Genomic DNA, 22,480 nt, shown 5'->3' with positions numbered 1-22,480 from the left:
TCTGAGATCATCTAGGTCATCTACGGCTAAGATAATCTAGATCTAAGGTGATCTAGGTCATCTCAGTCTAAGATCATCTAGAGCTGAGGTCATCTACGTCATCTAAGTCCAAGATCATCTAGGTCTGGGGTCATCTAGGTCTCAGATCATCTAGATCTAAGGCCCTTCTACGTCATCTAGGTCTAAGGTTTTTTTTCCTCTTTATAGAGGTTTTCGGGAAATCTTCAAAAGATTCTGGCCAAATTGTTCGACTCCACATCTGACATTTTTACTCAGTAAAAGGCTTATGGAAATAGCCACCAGGTAAAACCCTCTACACATGACACATATTTTTTTTCATCATTTACTGCACCCGTCTCCTTCGTCTCGTCTATAGAACACGTCAGGGGTGAGAATAATAACAAATATACGACGAATATTTTTTCAATTGTTTTTTTTTATGTAAATTTTTTCTTCAACACATTTTGACAATTTTTTTCATTCAACTAAAAAATACATAAATAGTCACTTAAATTTAAACATTCTGTTAATAAAATCTTAATTGTAAACATGTTCATGTTGTTTATCTTAAGTTTATTTTCAGTACATTATACAATAAATAAACATTGTGAACATGCAACAGAAATAGATATACATTTGGCACTATAATGAATAGATAAACATCTGTTTACCACCTCCATTATTCTTAAATTGTTTTTTTCCCCGAGAAATATTTCACAAACAATAGAATGTGGAGTTGATAAATAATCGAACTTATCGATAAACATTAAAAAAATACTAGACAATAATGTAACTTACACGTTAATGTTTCTTGTGGTATTTGTTGATTTTGTTTTGTACAAAAAAAAAAATAATAATTGTTATGTGCAATATTTATATTATTGTACAGTTTTAACGATTTTTTTGTCAGACAGACGCATATCAACTTTTCCATATTTTCGGTGATTTTTGAGTCTTTATACGTTTGACTAGACTTTCTAGGCACTTAAATTTATAATCTCTGAGCATTTGCTAGGTTCGTTGAAGGAGAATTGTACGGACTGATGGTGGCATTGGCCAGGCGTGCAATTGTCGATCCTTACTCCCAGCGATTATCTGTAATTTATGATATTGAATGTGATTATTGTCGTCGGTTAGAAAGTTATCGTCTTGTTTCGCTGTTGGTAAAACAGAATTTTTTTTTTTATCGACTGCCTGTTGGGTGCGGGGTAGGCTTGTCGAAAAAATATCGATATATTGATATAATTTCAACGTATCGATATTTTTGAGCGATATTTATTGTTTCGATATATCGAGGTATCGATATAATATTACAAGTATTGAAAAGGTATAAAAATCGATATTTTTATGATGAAAAAATTCTAAATCCTTTTTTATACTAACATTTTTAAACTTTTTTTTTTGTTAATGGTCGACTCGATTTCCTGCTTTTTAATTTAGTACTAAAGTTGGCTTTTAAGTTGGCAACTTTGTCTGTCAAGTGTAAATGTCAATTCAACTGTCGTCTGTCAATGTCAGTCTGTTATCCGTCCCGCGTATTATAACCTCAACGCGAGCGCGAGGGTATTTCTGGTTTTTCTGATTGTAGTTCTCAACCAATGTAACTAAGTAATTCAATCAATAATCAATTGACGTATGTAAACAAAATAATTCGAGCACTCCAGTCATGTCTAGTGTTGTATGGAAGTTTTTCAAAAAAATAGACAGACAAAACGTATCACGTAATGGGTGTGGAAAAACATATAAAACCAGTGGCAATACGACGAATTAATCTACACATCTAAAAAATAACCATCACCCTGCGTTTTTACAACTTAAAAATAAAAACCCCGATACATCGATACATCAATATCTCTAAATAAAAATATCAATATCGATATCGATATATTCAAAAACTACCTCTACAATATATATCTCTACTTTATTCCACTTCCAACATCACTAGTGCGGGCGAGGGGGGGGGGGGGTAGAAAAGAGGATTGACTGAAGTGGAGGGACTTTAGATACTCACAGTCTCATCGATGATTTCCATACTGAGCAGCATATTTCCAGGGCCTGGAATGCTGCAAATCAACTTTGGTTCCTGAAATAAAAAAGAAAGAGATATTAATTACTAATTATGTTGGGGCCTTGTACATGTTGGAGTTAACCTTTCAAATGTTCGACAAAAATTAATTTTCGAATGGAATGAATGGACCTTTGTATGACTCGTATTTCCTCTATTCTAGTGATTCCCCTCGAGAATGGAAAACATTTTTATGAGAAATAATTCTAGGAAGTTCAGGGGCGACGTGTGTGCTCCGTTTTTCTGAATGTCTACAGAGCTGCCTGAGTGGTCCCATTGTTGATGAGAGAGTCATCAGGTCCATGGTGTTGTATCCCTTTATTCTATTAGTTAATAAAAAACACACAATTTCCCAAATACGATTCATAAAATTTTTTAAACTGAGTTTTAAGAGAACATAAACAAATTACAGATTTTTGGAAATTAAAAATTTTTAGGTGTTATAAACAAAAAGGGACTGAATAGAACTCACTTTAAAAAAAGGGAATAAATGATTTTTGGAAAGTGGTGCGTTGTTGAGAATCTGAATGACAATCAGACCAGATTTTTAGGGATCTCCCCCCCCCCCCTCCTTATTTTAGAACAAATCACGATGAACATTGAAAAGATAGTGGGTCTGTTGGATTTTGGGGATTTCCCCATATACAAAATTCACTCTTCTCCAATTTGATTATTTTAAGTAATGATGGTTTATGGCCATACTATTTGGGATTTCCTTTGGTTGTAAAATCAAGGGAAATGCCCACAGTTTTCTTTATTAGTTTTTATTTTCCTCTGGATATTTCTAAGTGTATCTGTTGGGCAGAGGATATAGTAAATAGTAAGAGGAAATATTCCGAGGAGGGGGTGAAAATTATATTACCCTCTTTAGGGCAAGTGGGTCTACCTTGTCTTGCCTAAGTTAGTCTCTCGTAGATTTTTGTACAGTGAAGTACCTTCTGACTGTCTAGAATTCTTTCAATTAAAGTTTTTATAAATAAAAAGGTGTTATTTAATTTAGTTTTAAAACCCATAATCCAATAGGGTCGATTGTTAATTTATTTGTTGTAAACGATTTTATACAGTTTTTTGCTGTAGAAAAATAGCCAACTGACAGCTTTTTCCTGCAACAAAATCGTCAACTGACAGCTGTTTTCTGCAAAAAATTGCCAATTGACAGCTGTTTCCTACAGCAAAATTGCCAATTGACAGCTATTTCTGCAGAGAAATATCCAACTGACGTTTTCCTGCCGAAAAATTGTCAATTGACAGCTTTTTCCTGCAGAAAAATTGTCAATTGACAGCGGTTTTTGCAGCAAAATTGCCGACTGACCTTTTCCTGCAGAAAAATTGTCAATTGACAGCTTTTTCCTGCAGAAAAATTGTCAATTGACAGCGGTTTTTGCAGCAAAATTGCCGACTGACCTTTTCCTGCAGAAAAATTGTCAATTGACAGCTTTTTCCAGCAGCAAAATTGCCAATTGACAACTTTTTCCTGCAGAAAAATAGCCAATTGACAGCTTTTTTCTGCAGCAAAATTGCCAATTGACAGCTTTTTTCTGCAGCAAAATTGCCAATTGACAGCTATTTCTGCAGAGAAATATCCAACTGACGTTTTCCTGCCGAAAAATTGTTAATTGACAGCTTTTTCCTGCAGAAAAATTGTCAATTGACAGCTGTTTCTGCAGCAAAATAGCCAACTGACGTTTGCCTGCCGATAAACTGTCAATTGACAGCTTTTCCGTCCAGCAAAATTACCAGTTGACAACTTTTTCCTGCAGCAAAATAGTCAACTGACTTTTTCCTGCAGAAAAATTGTCAATTGACAACTTTTTCCTGCAGAAAAATTACCAATTGACGTTTTCCTGCCGAAAAATTGCCAATTGACAACTTTTCCCTGCAGCAAAATCGCCAACTGACAGGAAAAAAACTTTTTTCAATTACATATTTCACACAAAATTCCTTCTTATCGAACCTGCGATTAAAAAAATGTATATAATATAACATTATAAATTCATACCTTGGTATCAAAGACATAAATATTTCCGTCGTAGCATCCAGCAAACAGTAATTGTTGATGAAGCCTCATGCACACAATACCAACACCAGCTGTGTACTGCGTCACTTGCTCTCCACTCTGAAATAATAAAAATCATATGCTCACTGATTCTGTTCTAGAGTTCGTGAATTTCGAAAAAAATATCCCGAAGATAAATCTCAATTTTTAATTTCTTAATTAATGATTTGAAAAATTAAAATTTTCAATTTTTTAATCAAAATATGTGTGACATTTCAGACATATTTAATTTTAATTTTTTTAATTAAAAAATTTTTTTAAATTAAAAAAAATAAAATTAATTAATGAATTAATTAATTAATGATTTGAAAAAATACAATTTTTAATTTTTAAATCAAAATATGTCTGACATGTCAGACATTCTTAATTATTATTTTTTAAATTAACGAATTAAACAATTAAAATATAATTAATTAATTAATTAATTTAAAAAATCAAATTTTCTATTTTTAATTTTTTAATCAAAATATGTCTGACATTTCAGACATTTTGAATTTTCTAATTAACGAATTGAAACATTAAAAATTAATTAATTCATTCATTTAAAAATTAAAAATGTTTGAAATGTCAGACATATATTCATTTCAACTAAAAATTTCCAAAAAAACAAATTTACTTTCATCAAATTATTCACCATATTCACAATTTTCAAAACAATAAATTAATAATTTTTATTTTATATTGGGAAATATTTTTTTCGATAGTCAGATGTCTTAAGTGACAACAAATCGGTCCGAGAAATTATATCTTCACTTTCGTACTCACTATGAAATCGAATACCGGAATGGAAGTGCTGCTGGTGCCACAATAAACGAGATTTCTGTCCCTCATGAGGCTGTAGACAGTGTGGGTTCGCTGTCCAGCGATAGTCCTGAGGAAAAGGCCACTCTGGGCGTCTCGAATGGTGATTGGCTGGTTGCGAGACGCAACGATCAGAATTTTTCGTGGTCCCTCGGTGGACGCACGTAAAGCGAGCACAGGTTTGTCCGAAAAATCTAATTTATCTTCTCTCAAGCTGCCGGTCTACACATAAACACAGGCCTGTTATGCCCCAAAATTCCATAACATAACCCTTCGTCATCTCGAGACGAGGATACGAAAGTGGCACGTATTATTCGGAAATAAAAATATGTTGAAACAAAAGTTGAAACGCACGACGAATATATGAAATGATTTTCGTATTATATTCGTGCGACCAAAATGCCTCGATTTGCCAACATCGGACATCGGCCTCATCCACGGAAATCGACGATCAAAATCCGAATAATGTGTCGTCAACATCGTACCACCTGCACACGTTCATTGACCGCGATGGCACTTCCGACATTCGTCAACCAGACAAATCAGTCTTGTCCTAGCCTCGAAAACGATCACCCCAAGGGGGCCAACTCCTCGCGAACCTCAGATACCCGATTCCGTAATCAGTCAGTAGCTCTGCCCGGGGGTTTTATCTTTTGTTTCGAGTATCGGGAAACTCAATCGCAAAATACGCACACCTTCACAGTGACTATTCCCTCGGTTAATTTCTTCAAAAGAATAACCTCACACGGTACCCTCCGACGAGTTGCAAAATTACACGTTACGGTAACAGTGTAAGAACGATATTGAGGACTCAATTTAAACCAAATGAATTTAATAAGAAGGACACAGACCAGTGGAAGAATCGGTAACGAGTGGTCAGAACGGAGTGTGTCAACAACTACTAAAGTGACTAACCTAAATCACGATTATTGGTACCTTCGGGCTGTCACATTTTGTCTCACTCCTGTATCGCAAAGATTTTGGTTAAACGTCAAAGGTACCTTGATACGTTGTGCTTCGGAATTACATATACAATCAATATTGCAGAACTTGTAATTATATTGTCAAAAATACAATCAACATTACTCTGTTGTGTGAGAGTTTGTTTCAATATTAATCCTCAACCCCTTCAATGAAACGAATGTCCCTAGCACTTTAAAGGTTAGGATTCACGCTAAACAAAAATAATTATTTTATTCCGAGGCTTTGAAAATTGAAACAAATATTTAAAGAACGAAATACCATTTCATTTTTTTATATCCAACATATTTGTTATTAAAAATATCTATTTTCAATGAGTCACTGCCCTCAAGGTCTAGATCATAACTATTGTTGGTGACAAATTCACGTCAAAATTTTCATTAAAAATTTAATTGACTCATTAAATCATGCGATAATTACCTTGATATCATATCGTGAAATGTGTCCAGACTTCGTCCCAATGAAAATACTCCCCCAGGCCTCGTCCATACATTGAATGGGACTGCCAACAGTGACCTTCGGACGATTCAGCACTCCCCCCTGAAGAGGATGACCACACAAATTAATATTAAATATAATGACCTGAAGATACGAAAAAATTGACATTTACCATGACATCGTAACATCGTAAACTGGCATCGAGTGATCCAGAAAAAAGGAACCATTTTTTGCTCTCGGTAATTCCTGGAATTTCATGAACGTAGAGACATGTGACAGCAGCTTCGTGACCCTTGTAGATGTTCAATATTCCATTTGACTTCTGACTGTACCTGTAGATCGCACCGTCTTCACTAGCTGCAAGGAAAGAGTCACCAAAGACCTGAAAATATAAAATGAAAATAATTAATTAGAAAATTATGATGTTTAGGATTTGATGGATTGAAAAAATGTTTCGTTAGTTCGGGTGATTTTGATTATTTATTGAGATTATCAACAGTAGCTTATATTATTTTATTATTTATTTATTGTTTATATTAAATGTTCTGACGACTCGACTCGACTCGTGTTCCTAACCACAAAATTAATCATCGAAACTGTCAAGTAGTGATGTTGGAAGTGGAATAAAGTAGAGATATATATTGTAGAGGTGGTTTTTGAATATATCGATATCGATATTGATATTTTTATTTAGAGATATTGATGTATCGATGTATCGGGGTTTTTATTTTTAAGTTGTAAAAACGCAGGGTGATGGTTATTTTTTAGATGTGTAGATTAATTCGTCGTATTGCCACTGGTTTTATATGTTTTTCCACACCCATTACGTGATACCTTTTGTCTGTCTATTTTTTTGAAAAACTTCCATACAACACTAGACATGACTGGAGTGCTCGAATTATTTTGTTTACATACGTCAATTGATTATTGATTGAATTACTTAGTTACATTGGTTGAGAACTACAATCAGAAAAAACAGAAATACCCTCGCGCTCGCGTTGAGGTTATAATACGCGGGACGGATAACAGACTGACATTGACAGACGACAGTTGAATTGACATTTACACTTGACAGACAAAGTTGCCAACTTAAAAGCCAACTTTAGTACTAAATTAAAAAGCAGGAAATCGAGTCGACCATTAACAAAAAAAAAGTTTAAAAATGTTAGTATAAAAAAGGATTTAGAATTTTTTCATCATAAAAATATCGATTTTTATATCTTTTCAATACTTGTAATATTATATCGATACCTCGATATATCGAAACAATAAATATCGCTCAAAAATATCGATACGTTGAAATTATATCAATATATCGATATTTTTTCGACAAGCCTACTATCAAATGCCATTTCCCATCACATATTTAAGGTTCGTTCAATCCTCTACGTCTCCATAATCACAATAATTCCATCATTAACAAGTTAATAAACGCCCACTAGATGTTATTAAACAATCTTTAACCTCTTCCCAAGACTTTCATCCAAAAAAAGTGGAAAAAAACGATCGATTTCGTCAAATTGACGACGAAATCGATGAAATATCATGACATGTCCACCAGAAATCATCAAAACTCCAACGAAAATTCACTTTCACGTACCTTAATATCCAGGATCGGCCCTTTGTGTGCACTATATCGCATTCGATCCTTCTCATCATCACCACCACCACCACCATCACCTTCATCCAGCCCCTGGTCAGGCTCTTCATCATCTTGATGCAACCTAACCTCACTCTTAGCATTCAGCTCGTCTCCACGAGCTTCAGCATCAGTGACACTATCCACCATCAGGATGGGCTCCTCCTTGATGTCAATCCCCTCAACATCCCCCTCACTCCCCCCCTCCACTGTCCTGAACACTCTCTCTTTGTTTTCAGCCAAATCCACCTGATCCTCCATTTTACTGTCGACCAATTCATGTCTTGGAGACACTGGAAACCCCAGACAGACCGACTTCTCCGACATTTTATCCTCCTCAGGGTCACCTCCATCTTCGATCAGCTCTAGAGCTGGTGAACTGACGATGGTATCGTCAACCTCGACGACAATCATGGCCTGACAGTCCTCTTCACTCCTGTTGATCTCCTGATTAAAAATCGTGGGTTTTGATGGTGTCCTGAGGTTTATCCTGGAGATCCCCAGCTTCTTGAACACCTGGGGATGATCTTCAGGGTCCAAAGACAATAAATACTTGCAATCTACCACCTCAACTCGACAATTCATCACTTCATCTCGACTTCTTTCCACCATTTTCTTTTTAATCCTGTGATTAGGCAGGTGATGCTCTCTTTTGGACCCAGAAGACCTTTTGTGACTGTGTGTGGAGCTTGGAGAGCTCCCAGAGCGAGGTCTCTTCACCACTTTGTCATCTCCTGGTGATGATTCACGTGAACTTGATCGCAAAACTCTTTTTGATCTTGACCCACTTCGAGAGGAGGATTTGTTGGTCCTCTTGCTGCTGATTTTTTTACTTTTTCTTGATGTGCTCCTTCGTTTTATGGACATCTCCTCATCCTCGTCATCACCTTCAATGGGAGACTCATCTCCAACGTGAGGATCAACCTGAATTTTTTCTTTCTCATCTTTCTTTGGTTCTGTTGAGGTTATTCTGTCACGTTCTTTGGAACTCGCTTTGTCTGAATGTCGAGGATTTAATTTAGATTTTATTCCTTTGTCTGGATGTCTCGAGTGTTTTAAACGATTTTCCTTTGTCTTATCATTTTTCTCCGGGTCCAGAAGCCTTTTGTGTCTGTCTTCAGGTGCTTCGATGATGTGTTTGGGAGTTTGGGAATTTTTTGGAGCCTCCTGAAGACATTTTGATGATGAAGAACTGGAAGAATCAGATAATTCATCCAATATGGCGGCCTTCAAGACTGGCATCTTCAACTCTGATGGTATTTCAGATTTTTTAGACTCTCTAGTCTCTTTATCTCGTTCCACTTCATCGTTAACAACCCCCAGACGTTTGGGGAGTGTCCTCATGGTGGTGGTGACATCTGTGGAGGCAGTGGAGTCTGGATAAGTTGGAGATCTGCTCCCAGACGAGTCAGAATCAATGAGATTGAATTTCGTGTCAGTTTTTTTTGGAGGTTTCGTCTCAGTTTTGATATCCAGCGACTTCCTGACGTCATCCTTGACCTTTTTCTTGGATTCTTCAACCTTATCAAGGACTTTCTCCCCCTTCTCCAGCTTTTTGCTGCCTCCAGGCCTTTGAAAATTGACAATTCGACCTTTGGTGACACCATCAGGACCCTGTGAGGTATGTTTCTGACTTCTGGCATCTCCTGGAGGTCTTGAAGTCACCAATTTATCCCCTGAAATGCTCGAGGTCTTCTGAATGTGCCTCTTCTTGGAGACAATCGACTTGGAGATGTCGATGACGCCATTTTCGTGACTCATTTCTTTCCATTTTTTGGTGTCCTGTGTCTTCCTGACTCCACTCTCTCGCTTCATGCTCTCCTCCAGCAACACCAGACCCGTCGCCCTCTTCTGATCACTCGTACCTCGATCAGTAGAGTCCAACGTGCTGTCGTCAGAGTACAGAAGACTCTCTGGAGGTCTCTTCAACCTCCTGCTGTCCTTCTTCCTCTTGTCAACTCTTGAAACTTCTGAACTTTCCTGACTCTCCGGCGTCTCCAGGTGCCCTGAACCACTTTTATGTCGTGTCGAGGACTTGTCGAAGCCCTTCAACGAACCCTCGGTGAATTTTTCCTCGCAAATGGTGGACATCTTGGTCTTTTGATTCGATAATTTCAACCTAACCTCACTATCTGTCAATTGCGACACCTTCAGACCTCGTTTTCCTGCCTCTTCTGGACCTTTCGAGCTGGACTTCTTATCCCTCTTGTGCCCCTGATCCTCCAGGACCTTCAGAAGGGCAGAATCACCTGGTGACTCCCTCCTCAGCTCCTTTGTCTTGATGATAACATCATCATCTTTACCCCGCCCTCGTTTTTTGGATTTGTGAGAGACTTTGTCGTCGTTTCTGGAGTTTTTTGGCACTTTGACGATATTGGGGAGGGGTAAAGACCCTGAGGACTTGGATTTAGTCGATGGTGGATCAGACCCAGTGGACTGATGACCTTCTGACGTGTCCAGAAGGCAAAACCCAGGAGTTTTCGTCCCTTTTGGTGACTTTTCTCCTGGAATTTCCATCATTCCAATCGATTTTTCATCGATTCCTGGTCCTTCAGGGACGTCAACCTGGACCAAAGGCCACTCGTCGTTCTGCAACATCTGGTAGAGTGTCATCTTCTCGTTCATCAGGGTCTGAATGGCGATGTCAATCTCCCTCATCCTCTCCATGACTCCAATCTTCGTTGTCGGCTGGGAAATTACGACGACATTCGATTTTATGGCGTCCTCCAGCTGCCTCCTGGTGATCCTCGACCTCTTCCTGTCATCACTCTTGTGCTTCTTGTGGTGATGAACTGGTGATGACAATTTGTGGATCTTCTTCAGGGAATTCACATCCTTTTTCCTCTTTTCATGACGATCTCTCGATTTTTCGCTGATTCCACCTCTTGAATCGTCTTTTTTCTGATGTTTTGAAGCTTCTGGAGGTGGTGAGGGTGCGGGTGGACTTCTGGGGGGATCCAGGGGCTTCGGTGAAGGTCCTGGAGGACTCGGTGAAGGTCCTGAAGGACTCGGTGAAGGCCCTGAAGGACTCGACGAATTAATTTCCATCAGATTTTGATGATTTTTCGACGAATACGAGATCTCCACTTCGTCATTCGGTTTATCAAACGTCTTCTGGGGTTTTTCTGCTTCAGAAGGTACCTCCCCCAGGTCTTGAGGTCCTAGTGATGCCCCCGGTGGAGGTCCTGGTGGGGAAGGGCTGACAGTTGATGATTTAGACAACAGAACTTGACTGGATTCACCTGATGGAGATTCTCCTGTCATCAACGAGTTCAGCGGATGTTCCGGGGGTTCGGGGGGTGGAACCTCCACCTGGGGGTCAACATCTTCATCAGGAACACGAGGTAAGTCATCACTTGATGATATATTCTGCTGTTCGTTAATTATTTTCTGATTGTCATCAGATGTTTCAACGATTTTTCGTTCGATTTCGTCCAACGATTTGATGTCCTCCACTTCCTGGTGGGATAAATCGTTATCTTCTGCTGTTGGGGCTGTCTGTGGAGCCTCTTCAACACCCTGAACATTCCCCCCATCATCTAGACCCTTCTGAATCCTGGAAACTGGTGCTGGACCTCTTGGAGATGCGTCAGTCAATTTTCTGCTTAAATTCTCGTTTTCATCGGCTGTAGCTTCGGATCTGGAGATTTTCCCAACGTCTTCATCATCTTCTTCCCCCTCCGGATGATTGACAACCCCCTTGGGGTCGTTGGACACCCCCTGAAGGACCAGACAACCCAAAATCTGCGGGGATGTCGTCCCCTTCACGTCAATCAGCTCCTTCTTCACCTGATTCACGTCATTAAAATCGTTTCTCTCCCTCGATCCATCAACACCATCATCTTCTGGACTGAATGACGTCCCCAGACGTGGGGAGGAGCCGTTCATGATGGCCATGGGGGAGTTCTCCACCAGCTGATGATCGTAGATCGACTCCTGAATGTCATTTTCACAGAGAATTCCAAATTCATCAGAAGCATCTCCCTCAGGAACTGGAGAATTATTCCTCGTGGCAAATGGTACTGGATCATCCAGGAGAGTATTCCTCGGGATGTCCACCACCAGAGCACGATCATGAAGGACAACATTCCCTCTTTCTGGTGATGTCTCTGGATCCAACTGCCAATTTTCCTGTGATTCAGTGAAGATTTCCTTGGAATCAGGAATTTCCTGGAGGATTTCTGGGTCCAGATGATCTGGATCCAGTTGGTGGGGGTCCAGGGGGTCAGGGTCCAGGTGGTGGGGGTCCAGGGGGTCAGGATCACCCCTCCAGGTGCCGTCATTCACCTCCAAAGAACCAAAATCTGTTTTTTCGTTGACATCTGGAGCTTTTGAATTTTCATTTTTCAATGTCTCCATTTCCTCAGGTACAGAACCCTCTTCTTGATGATGAGGAAGAGGGGGAGGGGTATCTCCAGGAGATGTTGATGGTCCTGATGTGTCAGGTGGGGGAGGGGGAACGTCAGATGGGGAAGACATCAGGACGTGCGATGAATTTTCTGGATTTTTCTGATGCTGATGGGCCTTATCACCTGGAGAAAGGTCTTCCTCAGGGTCCAATCGACCTGGAGGTGGGTCCAATCGACCTGGAGGTGGGTCCAACAGCTCCAGAACCTTGAAATCATCATTTCCCCCAGCGGGAAGTGCCGTTTCCTGATGAGAAATCACGTCTGAATGAGATTTTCCTGACGATATTCGATGTTCTTCGGGATTTTGTGGCTTCTTCAGGGGTTCCAACGGCTTTGGTGGACCTGGTGAGGTTCTTCCAGATGTCGACGTCGTCTCCAGGACTCCCAAAAGTCCCTCATCACCACCTGGACGTCCCCCAGATGTTGAATCGACGATTTGAAACGTTTTTTCAATCTCAAGGTCATCAATATTTCCAGAATTTTTGGAGATAAGTTCCTGAGGAATTTTCTGGTGTTGACACTTAACTTCAGGTACATATTCCCCTGGAACAACGTCAGGTAATCCATCGCTGGTGATGTCCTCCCCTGATTTAAAATAAAACCCGAATTTAGTAAATTTTTCTTTCATTTTTTTATCTCTTTTCTTACGATTTTTCTCCTGTCCAGGACTTCCAGACGTCCTCCCAGCAGCATCTGATTGTCCTGAGGTACCTCCCCCCCTAGATGACGAAGACGATCTCCATTTTCCTCCTGAAATGTCTCCAGATTTGTTTTTTCGATCTGAAGAACCGAATAATTCACCTGCGATCGATCGAGCTCCAACACCTCCAGCTCCAGACGACGAGGTAATTTGTCCTTGAAACACGTCAGATGTCTGAATGATGATGTCCTTGGAGGTGGACATGTCCTCCAGGTCCATCCGTTGGTCTTCTAACCTCATCCCTTCAGAATTATTTCTCACAATTTCCCTCCCCAAACTCGACGAACCAGCAACAACTGGAGACATCGAGCTGTCAATCGATCTTGACACATTCAGGTGATCAACCCCACCCCCCAGGACCTCCCCAGGACCCCCCAGGACCTGCCCACCACCCCCCAGGACCTGCCCCAACATGATTTTCCCTTCAGCCCTCAACTTCTTCACCAACGCCCTCTCCTGATACGCCTTAAAATCCAATTTCTTTGTTTTAGAAATTCCTTTTGCACCATAACCTCCACCAGATGTTGATCCACATTCCTGATGACATCTGGAGGCATCTGGAGGTACCCTCGGGGTGACCCGGGTCCCCTCCCCCAGGACAAAAGGATCCAGATCGATTCCCCTGGCGTCCATCAACTTATTTTTAGACAGAAACGTGAATCTCGCACTTTCTGTAGTCTCCATCATCCCCAACGATGATTTACCCTCCAGACCCTTCTTCAACCCCTCCCCCCGTCCCTCATACACCCCCATGAAGACCGAAGAACCCCCTGAAAGCAGGGGATGATGTCCAGGAGGTCGTTGTCCTCGTGAAATGTCATCACTTTCAGTCTTCACAACAACCGAATCCTCCGGATCATCATTTACCCCACGTGATGGAGTCATCCCCTGGTGTGGGGGTGTCGATGGTCCCTTTCGTTCACCCCTCACCCCCACACCTGAACAACCTGATGATCCAGACGTCGTCATCCCTTCCGGCATCAGCTTCAGTTGTGCTTTAGTTTTAAGAAAAAAATTCGAATTTTGTCCATTAGAACACGAACTTTCTGGTGATGATGGAGCTGGTGGGTTTCCAGGGGGTGTCACACCCCTTGGGGATGGATCATGATCACCCTGGGGTGCACTAGTGCCCCCAGACCTGGATTGACATGTCGGTTTAACCTCAAAAACTTTCGATCCACCAATTCCCATCTTCTCCCCAGCTCCAGATGATGAAATCAGTCTGTCAGGTGCCTTTCCAGGTCCTCTGGTCTCCTCCCCAGGTTCTTTCTTGATCTCATCCTCTCTCAGAAGTCCCTGAGGGGGTTGCAACCCCCCCATAACGTTCCTCCCCCCCCTCAGGCCCTTCCCCACTCCATCGAGGACATTACTCACCTCATCAGCCTGACAATTACGTTTTTTCTTCTTCTTCCGGGTCTTGTGATGTCTCTCCCTTCGATGCTTCACCCTCTTCTCCCTCTTTCTCACCCTCCAGCCCTTCAGCGCCCTCTTTTCCTTTCTCTTTCGCTCGATCTCCGCCGTAACCTCATCCCTGATCTCCTCATTAATGCTCTTCTTCTTCGCCATTTTCTCCCTCTCCTTAATGAACCTCAACATCCTGGAGACGTCGATGCTGGGCTCGTTGGAGCTGTCAGACACATCTGAAGACGACACCCCATCATCACTGGTCCCATCATCATGAGAATTATCACCTGGAGAGTGATGATGACACTTCACGAACGTATCATCACCTGGACCAGGTGAATCCATCGATTTTCTCGTCATCTGGGGTGTCATTATCCTGTTGGAATTATCCTGAAGTGAATGGGAGGACTCACCATACCTCGCGTCATACTCCTCCCTCGTTAAGTTTCTGAAGAAGTCAAGATCACTCGAGTTTTTACGCGATCTCATTCGATCGTCAGTTTTTGGCGCAGCTTTAGCTGCTGCTATTCCACTGTTGAATATTCGATCGACTCTGTCGACGATTGGGGTGTCAACCCTCGGGGCTTTGGAGATCCTCGACCTGGTGATTCCCTCCTTGAAGATGTCATCCACCTCCTCCATTATCAGTGCACCAGCCTCTGGATGTCCTAATTCACTTGTACATAACCTCAAATCACGTAAGTTATTATTTTTATGATTTTGTTGTGAGTCAGTTGATGACGAGTGATTATCGTGGGGTAGTTTACCCCCCCGATAACTGACTGTAGACCTCCTACAAGATGTTGTAGCTTTAGTCACGAGTTTATCGATCCCCAGATGAGGTATGTCCCTAGACATTAGGGAAACATTGATCCCTGACGTTGGCTGGAGCTGCGGTAAATCATCGATTTGACGTTTGTTTGGTGTCTGGGGATTGGACATCATAATTTCAAGGTTAGGATCCTCACGAGGGACAACATCCAGCTGAAGAACTTCATTCAGCTGGTGGATGAAGTTCGTGGGAAGATCAGAAACATCGACAGTCGCTGCTGGATCCAGAATCTGTTTCAATTGATGAATGAAGTCCTCTTTATCGTACGCTAATTCCTTACTTTTTATCCTCTCGTCCTCGGTGTTCCTCATCTCCAGTGACAACGAGGACTTCTTCTCCTTCACCAGGTGCTTCATCGCAATATCGAACTTACGGAGGTTGGAGTTGTTGATCATGTTCTTGATGTCGTTCTTCGACATCTTGAGAAAACGACCGATAACTCGGTCCTTCCAGGTGGACTCGTGTCTCCTGGAGGTGGTGGAGGTGTCCTGGGGTGAATCAGAGGGTTGGGGGGGTTGGGGGGTGCTTGAGGGGGGGCTGGAGAGGAGGTTTTGGGGGGAGTTCTTGAGGAAATCCATCAGATCGAGCGTTGGAAGTTGTTTTTTCGAGTTTTGGAATCCAAAATTTTCAGGTTTTTCTGTCACGATTTCCTGGTTTTTTCGGATTTTCTCGGATTTCCTGGGGAAATCGGTGGGTTCAGGTGGGGGTGGGGGTCTTGGTGGGGGCTTTGGGGTTGTCCTGATGTCTCGAACTGGTGATATCGCCATTTTTCTCCAGTCGTTTGACTGAATTAATTTCTTTGATTGGAGGCTAAACGTCATTCGAGGTCGATCTTCTCGTGTTGGAGGTACAATTTCATCGTTTGTCGTAGCACCTGGAGATGCTGAGGACACAGTTTCAGGTACAGAAGTGGTACATACTGATGGTGTTGATGATTGTCCACCTCCAGAAGTCAAAATCCCGTTAATTTCGTTGAAATTTGATGCTCCTGAGGTGGATTTTGACGTCTCCAACTCCTGATTCTTCTTCTTCTTCTTCTTCTTCGTGGTCTTCGACTTCTTCAACGTGTCATCATCATCTGGAGGCACTGGTAGAGGTGGAAGTGGTGGTGGTAGGTCTGGAAGTGTCGGAAAATTATCAAAACCATTTTCACATTCCTTTTGGAAGGTTATGTCCTCGTCATTTCCCATTCCCATGATCTTCTGGGCAAATTCCATCGCTTTCTTCAACTCCCCGAGGGCCTCGTCCTCATGGGCACCTGACGATCCACTCGATGGCATTGGAATCTGATTCAAATCATCATTTAAGTCATTTGAATTCACCTGGGGTGGAGCTGGGGCCATTGGAGTGGGGTAATCCATCGAATGTACAGCTGGTGGATACGTCATCTCCACGTAGTTCGTCATGGTACCGTAACATCTGGACATTTCGTACTCCATCGATGTCCCCCTCATCATCGATGACGTTGAATACTCACCAGAGGTTATGACGTTGTAATCAGGAATTAAATTCCCCAGTTTAACGACATTTTCGTTCATCCTGGGGGTGAAAACTGTCGGCGGAGGTTGAAGAACTTCATATCCAGGCACCTGATGTGTCCTATTTGATCCTGATGGCGACGTAAATGGGGTGTAAATGGGACAGCTGATGTTGCTAGTGATTTTCTGGGGATAATTGATGTTGTGAGACGACCTGTGAAGGCTCAGAAAGTCCCTAGACTCGATTTCAGTCGACCTGTTGAAGGATTTCGTGAATTCTCCGCCATTAAACCGTAATTTATTGGTGTTGGGATCGTCGCTGGAGGTCCTGGAGGTCCTCCGGTCCTGAAAGTCCTCGGGTGACGTCCCCCCACGCTCGGTGGGGTCAAATTGGGCCTTACGGTGAGGGGGAAAGCCTGAGGGGGAATTAGAATTGACGAAATTATTATGTTTTGCTGGATCTGCTGGGATTTTATCACTCCTCGACGTCTGGCAGGTGATTATCCTTGGTGATGTCCTTGGAGATGTCCTCGAGGGCTTTGCATTCACCTCAGACACATTTCCAGTGACTCCAGGGACGTCATCCTCAAGAGAATTGACGTTCGTTGATTTTAAAAAGCCCTCGGGGTGCGGAAAAATCGTCGAAACATCCTGGAGATGATCCTGAGGTGTCCTCTGGGGATTAATTGATGTCATCCCGGGTGAGTCCATGAGATTATCCTCCAGATCGTGTATAACAATTTCCCTGAAGCTCCTGGTGCTCCTGTCCACGTCAATAATCTCGCAATCGAGGTCATTAGAACTGACATTCGAGTCCTTCTGAAGGTCCAGGTCGACCCTTCCGATGTCCTTGAGGTCATTTGTGGTTAGGGCTATCTCAGGGGGTCCATGAAGTAATCCAGGAACCCCCTGGATCCTTCCCTCACCCCCTGAATCCCTCCCAGGAACCATAACCTCCTGATCCCAGATGATGTCATCACTGGACATTCCATCATTCGACAGGAGCTTTCGCTTCAGCTCGTCCACAGCGTTTGTTATCTTCTGTTTACGTTCAGCTTCTGAACCTAGTGGTGGTGGTCCTGGATCCTGAACCTTGTCACTAGGAATTGGCACCTCACGAGATGAAAATCTCCACCTGAAATCCTGATTGTGATACTGATGATGTCCTCTGCCATTCGAAAATCTCACGTTTCCACCATTTCCTCGGGGAAATCCCCCCCTAATTACCTGAGGGGGGTAATTACCACCCCCCCTGAATGATTGTCTGATGTTTCCTTGGAGACGTGGACGATTCTGCCAGGATTGGGGTGAATTGTGGAGGTTATGTTGGTAAAATGAGTGAGGACCTGTCCAGATGTCCAGATGTTGTCGATTAATTCGACGTGGGGTGTTGAAGGCACCCTGGGGGTGTCCTCGGTGATGTTGACGTGGTCCATTTGTCTGATTGTTGACGTGGGGTTCGTCGAAACGTCCCTGTAGTCCAAAGCCTCGTTCCCGAAAGCCAGAACTACTCATCGCAGCTTCATCAGGGACGAGGACAGCTGATTGAATGGAATTGATGGGTTCATTACCTGTGGGGGAAGGAGTGGATGATCAGTGATGAGTTCGCAGCATTTTCGGGGTCGTTGAGGGGTGTCAGACGTCCAGGTTAGGGTTGAGAAGAGGAAAATGGCGGCTGGTGATGTTTGTCGGTGGGTCTGAAAGAGAAAACGTTGATTATTGGGTTCTGGGGGATTTTCAGGGTGAGATTTGGGGTTTTTGGGGTGCGAGGGATGGGGTGGGAGTGTGGATGGGGGTTGGAGAGGGTCCAGAAGGGGGTGGAGAGGGCTGATTGAGGTGATATCGTGGGAAACAAAGGGAATATGGGGTATTTTGAGGCGATTTTTGAGCTGTTCGTGGTGAAGTTGCTCGTGGATGTGATGAAAATCACTAGATTATGAAGGTCTAGGGATTTAGGGACATGTGCCCTTATTTATGTGATGATTTGATGTGGAATAATGAGGTCTAAGGGAGCCTGGGCTGCTTTAGAAGCTCCAAAAAATCGATTTTTTTTATTTGCGTAAATCACTTCCTAAAGTATCGAAGAATATGTCTCCAAAATTTCAGAACAAAATTAGAATTATTTCTGGAGATCCTTTTGTAAAAAGGACATACACCTCAAATCTCGAATCGAATCGAACATATCGAAATTCCGTAACACTTATTCGTGATTGGTAGATACATTCACAGCAGCAAAATATGAATTTCACAAGTACACAAGTATCAAGTAAATCAAGTCAATGGATGAGTTAATTAGTAGAAAATAAAAACTTGGTTAGAAAATGGAAATGAAACAAGTTACTCATCAAATGTAAATATCTATATCTTATCGAAACTCCTGTATTTTCCAAGTCGTCTTACAGCTTCAAGACATTTAAAATTTTGCATGTTGCCTACAAGTGGGAAATAGATCAGCTGTGAATATATCAGCAATTTTTAAAAATCCATGTTTACGAAATGATGACGTGTTCAACGTCATACGCGATTACTTCAGGATCATTTTGGTATAATTATTTTGAATTTAAATATTCCATTGACTTTTTATATCCATATAATTCAACTGCTCTACTCATACAGTAGTTAAAATAACGTGCACTCACCGCAAATGTGACTTAAATAAAAAATATCCCAACAATTAAGATTAACCAAATCGCGCGGTGGCGCGCGACTATGTCTCGTACAGACGAAATAGTGAGCAAGCGTCGAGCAGGTATGCGAGCATCACGAAAACATTGACACGCCATTTCTCGGATTTCCATTTTTATGATTTTTTCAAATTAAGGGGCAAGATGGGAAAAAAGTAAACGTCCTATCGAAACGAATCAAAATGCGTTGAATTTGGAATTAAATTCTCTTCAAGATGAACCTAACATATCTTAAGAAAGTTATCATTAATCCGTTTTTAAAACGATTTAAAGTAAATTTTTTTTTAAATGCATTTGTTTTCAATCTGCGAAAAATTGTTGAATTTTTCACTTTTTGTTGAATTTTCGTGGTTCACCTGGGAATTACACTATTGAAAATTAAAAATTGTTGGAAAATTAGAACACAGCTCTTCTGTTCTGCTTCAAAAATCACTCGACAAGGTTTATCATATGTTTAAAATAGTTTCCAGAAAAGGGACTGATTTATGATCTGCTGTGCTCTGGACTTGAGAGCATTGTGATCCTAACCACAAGTGGTATTCAATGGAGACTCTGTCCTCTGGAAACATAAAGGTTCTATTGTTTTTCTCCTAGTAAAGATTTTTCATATTATAAGAAGTAAGTTAGTCTCTGGACACCAGTCCTCTAGATAAGTCGTGCCTTCCTCGTGCAAGTTAAATAAAGAGTTCATGATTATAAAATTAATTAAATCACTACATTTATTTATACCCTTTTATCCATATCACAATAAAAATTGCTTTTGTTTTGTTGAAATTGCACACTAGAGGCGCCTCCGTAAATTTCTTCAAACATGAAGAATATCTAATGTATAATAATAAAAAAAATTTGAAAAGACTCTTCAAATATATAAGAATAAATCCTAAAAGTTTCATTTCAATCAGACATTTCTTTCCTTTTCAAATAAATTTTTGAAAATATAGTTTTTTTGAAGCCTCTAAAGCAGGATCCCCCCCTTAACGGACATGTGCCCTCATTTATATGATAATGTGATGTGGAATAATGAGTTTTAAGGGGTTAATTGAGGAATTAATGAGGTGATTTGATGGTTATGACACCAGTTTTACAGCTCAAGTCATTATTTTCAATGAAGACATCATGATGTCTTCATAGAAATTAATTTTTCAATTGTTTACGACACCAAAAAATCATTTCTTTGAGGTTAGGAACTACTGAAGGTGTTGGAACCACCTGCTGCACCGTTTTCAGGTTGAAGATGTCATGTGGAGACCTTCAGACATCTCATTCGTCCTGAATATCAGATGTCTGATGTCCACATGAACATCTTGATCTTTTAGGGTTCCTCAAGGGCTCTTGGGGATGGAGAATTCATGAGGGAACGTCAGGAGGTGATTTCAGCACCTCTTGGGGTTGTGGTACAGACATTTGGGGGAAAAACCCTGTGAAATGTCTGATTTTAAGACGCAATAGAATTTATTTGTGATTCACTTCACTTTTTTCTGATTCACGAAGTGAAGAGCTGGTGAACAATGAAATATTCAGTCTTATTACCTTTCAGGAGAAATGAAGAGCTCGAGTCAGGGTGTCCAGCAGGAATAAGGGCTGATCATCCCCCCTTTCATCACAGGATTCGATCATTCAATTCACTGGTTCAGTGATGAACGCAAATCACTTGTTCTTGTCGTTCCTGAGGTGATTCTCATCACCGAACACCAAAAGAATTTTTCAAAAACTTCATAAACACAACAACAAAACAATTGTTCGAGGAGATGATGTCTGGGAGACTCTTTACCGTATGCTAATAGTCGCAAATGAAATTGAAAACGTCACTCTAACCTACAAACTTCACCAAAATTTCATAATCCACTCGAGTTCTCGGTTTTCCAACCGATTAATTCACTGATCAACATTCACACGAATGTTTTACTGACCCTAAAGGTCTTCGTCGTGATGACTTGCTTAACATTCATTATGTTTATCCTCATTAATCAGCACAACCAAATGTCTATGAATTAATCCAAATGCTGATTACGATCGAGACTGGTCTGAGCTTTTGCGTCGATTGAATTATGTCGTTGAGGGCACTCTCTGGAGATTATTTATTATTATTATTTATTATTTCACCGACTTTTCTGGGTACAACAATTGTGAATACGAGGGATATGTTTATCACGATTCTGAAGCGAAAAGGTTGGGTTTATTTAATCCTATGATGGTGGACAAACGCCTGATCTGGGTATTTCACTTTCGGTTGTAACCAGAGAGGATGGGGTGTAAAGTAGAGGGTCAGATGTCGGGGGTCAGGTGACCTCAGGTTGAGGTTAGTAATGGCCCCAGTGGTGGGAGGCGCCACCGAGTGGGGTCCCTATGGCGGCCGTATTAATAGAGTAGAGTCCCTATGGCGGCCATATTAAGCGAGTGGGGTCCCTATGACGGCCATATTAACCGAGTGGGGTCCCTATGGCGGCCATTTTAACTGAGTAGAGTCCCTATGGCGGCCATATTTATCACTATCTAGATTAATTAGATATTAAATTAGATATTATTGACTATCTAGATTAATTAGATTAGACTAACTAGAGTCACTATGGCGGCCATAGTTATCACTATCTAGATTAATTAGACATTTAATTAGATATGATTGATTATCTAGATTAATTAGATATTAATTAATCTAGATCGTGATAAATATGGCCGCCATAGGGACTCTACTCGGTTAATGAGATATTAATTAATCTAGATAGATTATACAATCTAGATTAATTAATCTAGTTAGATTATATCATCTAGATTAATTACGTTATCTATAGTTCCTTTCAATATATTTATCACTAGAAAGACGGGTGCGATGTCCTGATGGTGACTAATACAGATGGCGCTATTAATCAGCCATTTTAATCCGCGAGTTTTTGAATTATTATTTCAAGATGAAATTTCAATGCCGTTGGAAAATTTTGGGAAAAATCCAAAAGAACAACCGTAATGACAAACAATGAACGAGGGATGAATAAATT

General features: G+C 41.1%; 1 protein-coding gene across 3 annotated transcripts; it reads right to left on the bottom strand.

Annotated features, from left to right (window-relative positions):
• Positions 1 to 416: 416 nt before the first annotated feature.
• LOC135171449 (uncharacterized) lies at positions 417 to 21,781 on the bottom strand. 3 transcript variants are annotated; one of them, XM_064137987.1, is made up of 9 exons: positions 21,018 to 21,777; positions 13,038 to 18,500; positions 7,942 to 12,974; positions 6,514 to 6,723; positions 6,324 to 6,443; positions 4,887 to 5,144; positions 4,065 to 4,181; positions 2,012 to 2,083; positions 417 to 1,095 (listed from the first exon to the last, which is right to left on the bottom strand). In XM_064137987.1, the coding sequence occupies exons 2-9, from the start codon at positions 18,316 to 18,318 to the stop codon at positions 1,012 to 1,014; spliced, it is 11,175 nt and encodes a 3,724-aa protein (XP_063994057.1). In that variant the 5' UTR covers positions 18,319 to 18,500; positions 21,018 to 21,777; the 3' UTR covers positions 417 to 1,011. The 3 variants fall into 3 exon arrangements, with proteins under 3 accessions (XP_063994057.1, XP_063994056.1, XP_063994058.1); XM_064137986.1 differs by having other exon boundaries at positions 7,942 to 18,500; XM_064137988.1 differs by lacking the exon at positions 4,887 to 5,144 and having other exon boundaries at positions 7,942 to 18,500; positions 21,018 to 21,781.
• Between the last annotated feature and the right edge of the window lie 699 nt (positions 21,782 to 22,480).

The sequence above is a fragment of the Diachasmimorpha longicaudata genome, chromosome 20 (genome assembly GCF_034640455.1).
Source record: "Diachasmimorpha longicaudata isolate KC_UGA_2023 chromosome 20, iyDiaLong2, whole genome shotgun sequence".
In the NCBI taxonomy this organism is placed as follows: domain Eukaryota; kingdom Metazoa; phylum Arthropoda; class Insecta; order Hymenoptera; family Braconidae; genus Diachasmimorpha; species Diachasmimorpha longicaudata.
Note: the sequence above shows the minus strand (reverse complement) of the source record. Positions and strands in the feature narration are given on the sequence as shown.